The 9,906-nt window shown below is 36.5% G+C and overlaps 1 protein-coding gene across 4 annotated transcripts in view; it reads left to right on the top strand.

Annotated features, from left to right (window-relative positions):
* The window catches only part of LOC110452128 (putative defense protein), a 23,047-nt gene extending 16,214 nt beyond the window's left edge, over positions 1-6,833 (top strand). For 2 of the 4 annotated variants that reach the window (XM_021500466.1, XM_021500465.1), the window contains exons 2-5: positions 1,696-1,888; positions 3,038-3,210; positions 4,016-4,107; positions 5,441-6,833. In XM_021500466.1, the coding sequence (XP_021356141.1) occupies positions 1,696-1,888; positions 3,038-3,210; positions 4,016-4,107; positions 5,441-5,642 (660 nt within the window). In that variant the 3' untranslated portion in view covers positions 5,643-6,833. Of the gene's footprint in view, positions 1-636; positions 658-1,695; positions 1,889-3,037; positions 3,211-4,015; positions 4,108-5,440 lie in introns of all 4 variants that reach the window. The other 2 variants (XM_021500464.1, XM_021500468.1) reach the window with 2 other exon arrangements.
* Positions 6,834-9,906: the final 3,073 nt, after the last annotated feature.

Raw genomic sequence — 9,906 nt, 5'->3', positions numbered from 1 at the left:
CCACATTAATAACGGGAGCTACATTCTATTATTCACACTTTATCCCCATAAAAGTAAGTGTTACAGCTAATGTTTATAACTCTTGTTGGCCCGGATGTTATCCCGTGGAGAGCCCGGAGACAAGTCGTTGTCAAATTTCACCAAACTATCAGCTTTATATGTTCCGTTTAACCCCAAACCTCATACAAACACAAATCCTTAACTATTTTAAGCAGTCAAACATCTTCCAACCTTATTATAAATTAAAATGTAAAACAATATTAATGACGGCTTCGGACGATACCAGTGTTTCCTTTATACAATGGGTATGTGTAGCATGTGAAAGCTGGGGTGGCTATGTACTGGACTGTTAACATGTAGACCCTAAATGTGGATGCAACGCACATAATTGCTTCTTCTAGTTATTTACATTTTTCACAGTTGATTGGATATTCAAGAAAGACAAAAGCTCATATAGTATTGCATTAGACACAAAGTGGTATGGTCCAATCTAAACGCACCTGTTAAATATTTAAAAGGAATTTTACAACATACACGAGTCTGTGGATTGAACGTCTGCGCATGTGCATCTATGTATGAACTCTATAAACAAGTCATTTGCATATTTGACCAGAGTGTTCTATTTCACTTAAACAGACTGGACATATAGACAAAATGGTAAGTATTTGATCACACGATAACTTTTACTGTTTTGTTCGAACATTACATATTTGTTTATATGGGTTTGATAGTATGCGTTAATTCCAGCAGTTTAGTGACTGTTTGTTTGATTCCATCACCTTAATATTTGTTCATTTATTCGCTTTAGACGACCAGCTTAAGATCGTATGCTTCATGGTCAACAAATGCCTCTTCTTCTACAAATTATCAGAATATTTTATAGCAATGTTCATATTTGTGTTATATTTTTGAAATTTATTAATTGTAATTCAGCGAATATGTCTGTGCTGAGTTTCCAAACTGTGTGAAGGGATTAATATTGAAAAAGAAACACTAAAAATATCTTTTGTTTACTCTTGTAGACTTAACTCTCTATCGTTAAACTGGTCGGTGTAAAATGAGCTTAGCCTATTAACGATCACTGTCATGTTAAAACAAAACACATTTATCTTATACAAATTGTAAAATATATATATGACATTCTTATCATTCAACACTAGCAAAACTCTTCAGCAATATTAAAAAACGAAATTACTGCACGAAAACAATCATACATATTGAATTGTAACAGCACGTGTTAAAAAGTTAAAATGTCATGAATAATGGTCTACAGAAAACGATCTTAAACAAATAGATCATTTGAAAAAATAAGATAAATATATTCTTCAACTCGTTACGTAAGGTTAGCATGTTAATCTTATCATCGTTAGTAAATTACCAAACTTAAAATCGTGTGTTTTTTAACTTTGGAAAATTAAATTGACTGTCATATGTGTGATATCCAGCTATCATATGTTGTGGAACCTCATTTTAAATGGCCCCGTAGATAAGATAAAATACTGACTAAATCTTTGTAATATTCATGTTCCTATAGCATTGCAGTGGATCCCGTGAAAACTTTGGAGCATTTGGCTGCGGCTAAGGTTTATTTGCGTGTTTCAGATTGACCTCTCTTACCTTAAGTTGCCTCAGATTAGACCCCCTAGGTTACCCTTTGTATTGACTGTGATATATATTAGCTGTATTTTATTATAGATGCTGTCTGTCTGTACAGTGATGTTCCTGGGGAGTGCCCTTACAGTACCGTGCTTTGGGTATGGCCTGGGGCCACCCCTAGGTGCATGTGTGAATATGTGGCCAAGCCATGGGATTGACGCCCAGTCCACGGACCCACCCTACACAATCACTGTCAGCAAGGATACGTATACCGCTGGGGAACAACTAACGGGTAAATCTTCATCTAACGTCGAAAGTAATGTTATCAATGCATATACAGTGTTTTTGTCTTATCTAACTGTAATTCATCTTGGTCAGTATCGTTTTCTCAGATTCATATAACCATATATTAACCTAAGCAAAAGTCCATAATTGATAGGTGTACGTACAGATAGGTCATTTGACCTATGAGGAGTATAGCTAGTGGCTAATATAACATTTGAAACCTCTACAACAGGCAATTCGGTTGGGTTGTTATGTCTTCATATAAACTAAAGTTATATAAGTTGTTTTTCCAAGCAATTTTAACATACTAATGTATCATATTTCAAACACGGCTAGATGAAACAGGTTAACAATAGAAAATGACAAGGCCCTAACAACAGTCTCCGTCTGAATGTCCGGTTAACAATAGAAAATGACAAGGCCCTAACAATAGTCTCCGTCTGAATGTCCGATTAACAATAGAAAGGCCCTAACAACAGTCTCCGTCTGAATGTCCGGTTAACAATAGAAAATGACAAGGCCCTAACAACATTCTCCGTCTGAATGTCCGGTTAATAATAGAAAATGACAAGGCCCTAACAACAGTCTCCGTCTGAATGTCCTGGAGATTTATAATGCAAATATCAACTTCAACCAATACCCCTAATAAATATATTTTTAGTTACAAGAAATTACAGAACGTTACATAAAAGGGCGTGGGAAACTCTTATTCTTCTGGTACCGGCAGCTTAATGCGCACAGGACGATTTCCAGTTAGACGATTCGTTAGTAACTGACTACCTTATTTTGACAAAACTGATGGACTGGAAATAATCAGAATGTCCTCCATTGGACAAATGCGCACTTGTTTTAGTGCACACTCAAATTAATGTTTTCCGGTATACCAGATCAATTGCACGTGATTTCCGTACACAGATGGAAAGGTTAATTTTCTCGCCGACAAAAATCTCGACAACTGTCATTTTAAACCTTTATTTGACATATTTTCGAAACAGGGGTTATTTCGTTAATAGTTTTCATCGTTCGTCAATCCAAGATACCGCTAAATCCCGCTAGAAGTAAGGATTTTCCTTCTTCTCGTGGTGTCCTCTTAGGTGTTTGGGATAAACCATTGTCATTTTACTATAACCGAGTGGAATTTTCTATTATATTTTAGTTTTCGTCAACACCACTGACATGTATCCGGAGATACAATTCTTCGAAGGTCTGATGATCCAAGCTAGACGTGCCAAGTGTGACCATGTACACTATCAAGACGCTGTCGGCTCGTTTACATTGGAGGGTGGCGAGGATTTCCTCGGCCTGCTGAACTGTCAGGGTGGAGTCAACGTATGCATTGTTATCAGTGTACAAACATAGAGACAGAATCTTATAGGACGATTTCGAATACTTAAACTTTTCGGGAACCATTTGATAACTTTATCTTGTTGATATTACAAAGACGCAGTGTTGAACAAGTTTAATATATTATTTTTGCAGTTTTGATATTGTGCAAATGACATGTCCTTCAAATAAAGCCTTGGAGAGAGTACTTGCAAGACTACATTCAGTACCTATCAAATACTTCGCTTAAAAGCTAACACAAAAGAGCAGAATTTCATTTAAATTATTATAATTTCCCATGGAATCGTCTGTTTAAAATTAATGAAAGAAATCTAAGATGTATACCACGACTGGTATAATTACGCTAAAACCTTTTGCCGTTATCGGGCTTAGATAACGATCTGATTGATAAAATCTATTATTTTATCACCATAAAGCACAGCTTTTAAATATTTCTATCATTTTGATTTTTGGAAATTGTGATCTTCTACAAAAGAACAAATTAAATAGCAAAAAATGCACGCAGGAACAATAAGCCGAAAGATTATCAGTTATATCATTTATATATAACATATAGGTTATATATGTATAATTTGCTTCTAAAATGCAAATAGAGTCCGATGAGGATTTTTTATCACAGCATTTCGTATCATAAAGTGTATTAAGACTACAAATATTTCAAATTGTAATACATGTTAGTATCAAGGTCGCAAGTCATATTAACAGATGATGGAATGAAGGAGAACGGATTTGAATTATCTTCTTTGTCTTTTTATCCAATACTTGTACTGTTTTCTTTTGGTTATTTTAGAGTACTGTCGCTCACAGGGCCCATGACCACATCTACAATAGAACATTCACGTGGATAGCTCCGTCAACAAGCGTGGGACATGTTTACTTCAGGTCAGTACCACTTATACATACATTTAATGTTGTCCCACACTTCTGTTTCTAATTTTTCCTGAGAACAGCTGTTATAAGTGGATGAAATTGAATTTAAAACCAAGCAACTCTGTACTTCATCCATTTATAAATGTTAATAGGAGTTTTCAAAAGGATAAATGTTTTCTGTTCTTAATTGTTATATTCAATTTTCTTTCTTTTACTGCATATTCATATCACAAAATCAATTAAATATTCTCCTGACATGTTGTCTCGATTACCAGATTAAGGTGCAGGTCGAAGAATTGATTTAGGTTCGTCTTTTAAGATACAAAGTAGTATACAGGTATGCTGTAACCTCGATGGCCTCATTTATCTCATACGAGAGCAAGGTAAAGTTGGACAGTTATTGAGTAGTGTGCACGACTCTTAATAGACACATCTTTCTCTTTATTAATTTGAAACTTAATTTACCAGTACTCTTCTGATGTTTGAAATTCGTATACTCAAGGGATTTACGCACCTCATCTGTTTCAACAGTAGTTTAAAGCAATGAGGATTTCCAACTGTTTTGACCCTAGCATCACCGATGAGTCCAGAAGGAGAAAAATAGTTGTGTGATACAGTGTTATACATTTTTGACATACTGTATATAATAGGACATACTGTATATAATAGGACATACTGTATCTGATAGGACATACTGTATCTGATAGGACATACTGTATCTGATAGGAAATACTAAAGGTGAGATTACCTCTGTGTGTGTTACGTCTTCATCCACGAAATCCGAATGTTTTACAATGTTAAAAATGGTTTTGACTCACTTAACTTACTATGAATTCTTCTCATATAAACTCTATTTTTTAAATTGTTACTTCCGTTTTAAGGTTCACAATATCTGGCTTTAAAGATAATGTCATTGTCAAAATAGCCGCTGACATTACACAAGAATCAGAGTAAATAATGACATAAATTGTAAGTTTATTGCTTGAGGCGTCACATAGACCAACTCAGAAAATAAGTATTAAACAAAGCGTAGCTGAATCGAGTCATTTCGGTACATATATAACAACTATTGTACATACGCTTACAGCGTAGCCGAATCGACATGATTTTGCGGACAACTCGTACACATCACTGATCATTTGCCCGTTGAAGGTGATAGTATACATACCGTACTAGACATCGAAACGTCACATAGAAAGTCGTATTCGTTGTGTATAAACCTTTCAATCTCGGTAAGATATGAGGAAGAAATCATTGGCCGAGAGCCTTATATAGGTACAAGTCCTAATAACCTAGCAGAATGGCAAATACCTTCATCATAATATGTTCTATATTTTCGATACAGGGGGACAATTGTCAGGAGGAAAATAACTTTTTGGACGACATTGAAGTCGGCATTTATTCGAGACACCTCGGATTCTTCTACCCCAGAGTCATGCTACGTCCAAACCAAACTGGCAAATACTGTAACCAACGCAGCAAACATCCGGATCCTCTCCAATATTTCTGTCTTGGTTTCCATCGTGATATGGTGGTTCCGTATATAATCTTTTTTTCATCTCAAAAACTGAACTATTTTAAATAATATATAGTGTACGGGAACAAACCCAGAAAATTAACATTGACTTCAAAAGATGATTGTGTGGTAAGGAAAGGCACATACGTAAAACCTAGTGAATGAAGTATATTTCTAGAAGTACCGTCTACAGTGATTTCGAATACTGTTTACTGCTGTGTTTGAAACATAACATCACTTATGCATATATGTATACAAATATGTATTTTATCCTTATACCTAGAAAATAAACGTTTCCCCATGTTTGCAGCAATGTATTCCGTTTGAGGTGGGACATACAACCCTTTCTCCTTTGCCTCTGTATGTTGGGACATATAACCCTTTTTCCTTTGCCTCGGTATGTTCGGACATACAACCCTTTTTCCTTTGCCTCTGTATGTTGGGACATACAACCCTTTCTCCTTTGCCTCTGTATGTTGGGACAATCAACCCTTTCTCCTTTGCCTCTGTATATTGGGACATAATACCCTTTCTCCTTTGCCTCTGTATGTTGGGACATCCAACCCTTTCTCCTTCGCCTCTGTATGTTGGTACCTTTGTCATACGCCACAAGTTGTTTAGCGATCCTTTCTTCAAAACCGAGGTTGATTATTCAAACGTGGAATATTGAGGACAATATTGATCGAAAGCTTAGCAAAAGGTACATATATTACACATAAAAGTTGTTGTAATTGCGAAGAGTGTTTTGCTTTTAAAATGTTTATTGTCCATGGTATTGAATTTAATGTCGACCAGACAGATATTAGAAAAAGGAACATTTGATCGGAGTACACACTTATCCTCTACAGAATTTTTTCACGAAACATCATCTTTTTGATCACCTTGTGTTCTTGTAGAGATATCGAAATTTAATTACTTGATTTTTAACTCATAAGGCGGTTAAATGATGTTAATATTACCTCAGCTAGATTAACCCTTGAACTAATTTACAACTTCAGACATAACTACTTCGCATACCTTCAATTTGTCAAACACGTATTTTTGTAATTATTTGTGAAGACATAAATTAAAGTTTTCATTCATCGCTTTTTATGAAATATGCTCAACACTGTAAAATAAAATGTCGAAATTAAGACATTCTACAGCTTCCGTCGATCTGCCAGTTATGTGTTTTATTTTGTCACCAATGTTTTATTTAGTCACCAATAAAAAAAGAAAACAGTTCATTGTAGATCCATCTTTTAAATATTAACCATTTCATGGCATTACCGCTATAACGCTTTACCATCGAAAGTTGCGAGTTATACAGCTCATGAACTGCCAACAGCGTTGGAATTCAAAGTAATATAAACAAGCTAAGGTTTCCTCTGTAATGGACAGTTTTTGTGCACGTACCAGTGGCGTTTATTTCCGGTGTCCTGTCGAGAGTTACGTGTGTATGTGTGGAGTATTGTCAGCTTAACGTGATCGTGTAAATAAACCATGTGTAATCAGTGTTAGGTTGCGTTTGTGGTTTTCACATAGTTTTTGGCATAGGTTGTAAGCGCTCGTAAAACAAGAAAGTTAGTGACGTCGCGAAAAATGGGATAACCTGACTCACCCCAGAATAGTTTGAGCTAGCAGTATGTAAGCGAGGTTTCATCTCATTCTTGGTAAGAATTATGATGCTGACTGAAGAACACGGCGAAGATACAACAACGATAAGGTATATACAAAGGCTGGATAAGTCTTTGTGGAAGGACTGGATAAGTTTTTCATAGTGTAGTAGTTGTTGGTCGCTGAATAAGTGACCAGTGGTCGTGAGGCAGTAGGTTAGGATGATTAGCGGTTGTAAGGCCTGTGCACGATGCGGCTATTACGCCGTGTGAGCCGGTGCGCTGCGCTGGATAAGCCGGTGCGCAAGGTTGTCACTGCGCTGTACTAGTGCCGGGAGCACTTGTAATAGTCGTGTGCTAGTTGTTAGTGCCGTGCGCCGCGCTGGATAAGCCGGTGCGCTGTAGGTCTTGTCTAGTCCCCTGTTAAAATTATATGTGTATTGTAGTTGTGAGTCCCGTGGCAAGTAGCACGACCCTGTTTATCTGTTTATTGTATTCAACTGTCTCATAGGTTTGACGCATTAAAATTCTTTGTAAATAATACTAATTATAGTCTGATTAGGTTTGCTTGGGTCCAATTCATATAGGAAGTATCTGCGCTACTACGCAAGTGCGCTAAGGCGAAGTTACCGAACCTGCACAGCATTTCCCGAGAGACACTTGGGACGGACCAAATAGGTACCGACCACGGTGCACGTTACACCTCCCTTTGATCGACAATTTTGTAGCGTTTGTTGACAAACGGAAATTAGTTAAATGATTATCAAACGAGACATAATTTAAAAATGAAAAAATGAAGTTATAAATGACAAAATGCGAAAATAAATGTTACTGTACATTGATCAGAAAAAATAAATGCCACCTTTCCATATACATCTCGCTAACAAAGTGGATGACATCGACGGATAGCTCGCAAGTGAGCTTACTAGCTGATATCGATGACAACAGCGATAAAGATATAGCGCGCTTATTGGAATTTACCTTTGTCCAGTTGGAACAATAGAGCGAGATACAAGAGGTAGGTAGATAAAAATCGCTCCACATGCTTCATACTATTTAATATTTTGATATCATATGTAAAAAAAACTCTGTTTCATATAAATGGAAAGTGTCTGTCTCATTGGCGAAATAATACAGAAAAATATGCTAAATTTACCAAGCCTGATGGTGATCTAATGCTTTTCGAAGTAAACAAAAAACTTAAATAATGTTTAGTGATTCACCATGATCTAGTGACATACTATGATCTAGTGAAACAATATGATCTAGTGACACACTATGATCATATTGTTTCACTAGCTCACAGTATGTCACTAGCTCACGGTATGTCACTAGATCGCTGTTTGTCCCTAGATAATAGTGGTTCACTAGATCACAGAATGTCACTAGATCAGTGCGTCGTGAGTCACTAGATCACAGAATGTCACTAGATCAGTGTGTGGAGTGTCACTAGATCATATTGTATCACTAGATCATATTGTTTCTCTAGATCATATTGTTTCTCTAGATCATATTGTTTCACTAGCTCACAGTATGTCACTAGCTCACGGTATGTCACTAGATCATAGTATGTTACTAGATCACGGTATGTCACTAAATCACAGTATGTCACGAGATCACAGTATGTCCCAAGATAAGAGTGTTTCACTAGATCACAGTGTATCACTAGATCAGAGTATGTCACTAGATCAGTGTGTGGTGTGGCACTAGATCACAGTACGTCACTAGATCACAGTACGTCCCTAGATAATAGTGGTTCACTAGATCACAGTTTGTCACTAGATCACAATATGTCACTAGATCAGTGCGTCGTGAGTCACTAGATCACAGGATGTCACTAGATCACAATATGTCCCTAGATAATAGTGTTACACTAGGTCACAGTATGTCACTAGCTCACGGTATGTCACTAAATCACAGTATGTCACTAGTGAACCACTATTATCTAGGGACATACCGTGATATAGTGACATACGGTGATCTAGTGACACACTATTAATTAGGAACCTACTGTGATCTAGTGTGATCTAGTGACATTCTGTGATCTAGTGACGTACTGTGATCTAGTGGCATACTGTGATCTAGTGTGATCTAGTGAAACACTCTTATCTTGGGACATACTGTGATCTAGGGACACACCGTGATAAAGGGACATACTGTGATATAGTGACATACGGTGATCTAGTGACACACCACACACGTAAAAAAAACTCTGTTTCATATAAATGGAAAGTGTCTGTCTCCTTGGCGAAATAATACAGAAAAATATTCTAAATTAACCAAGCCTGATGGTGATCTAATGCTTTTCGAAGTAAACAAAAAACTTAAATAATGTTTAGTCATTCACCATGATCTAGTAACATACTATGATCTAGTGACACACTGGGATCTAGTGAAACACTCTTATCTAGGGACATACCGTGATCTAGTAACATACTATGATCTAGTCAAACAATATGATCTAGTGAAACACTGTGATCTCGTGACATACTGTGATCAAGTGACATACTATGATCTAGTGACACACTATTAATTAGGCACACGTTTTGATCTAGTGACATATTGTGATCAAGTGACATACTGTGATTTAGTGACATACCGTGAGCTAGTGACATACTGTGATCTAGTGAAACACTATTAATTAGGGACATACTGTGATCTAGTGACATACTGTGATCTAGTGAAACACTATTATCTAGG

The sequence above is a fragment of the Mizuhopecten yessoensis genome, unplaced genomic scaffold, assembly GCF_002113885.1.
Source record: "Mizuhopecten yessoensis strain PY_sf001 unplaced genomic scaffold, ASM211388v2 scaffold6439, whole genome shotgun sequence".
NCBI classification, from domain to species: Eukaryota; Metazoa; Mollusca; class Bivalvia; order Pectinida; family Pectinidae; genus Mizuhopecten; species Mizuhopecten yessoensis.
Note: the sequence above shows the minus strand (reverse complement) of the source record. Positions and strands in the feature narration are given on the sequence as shown.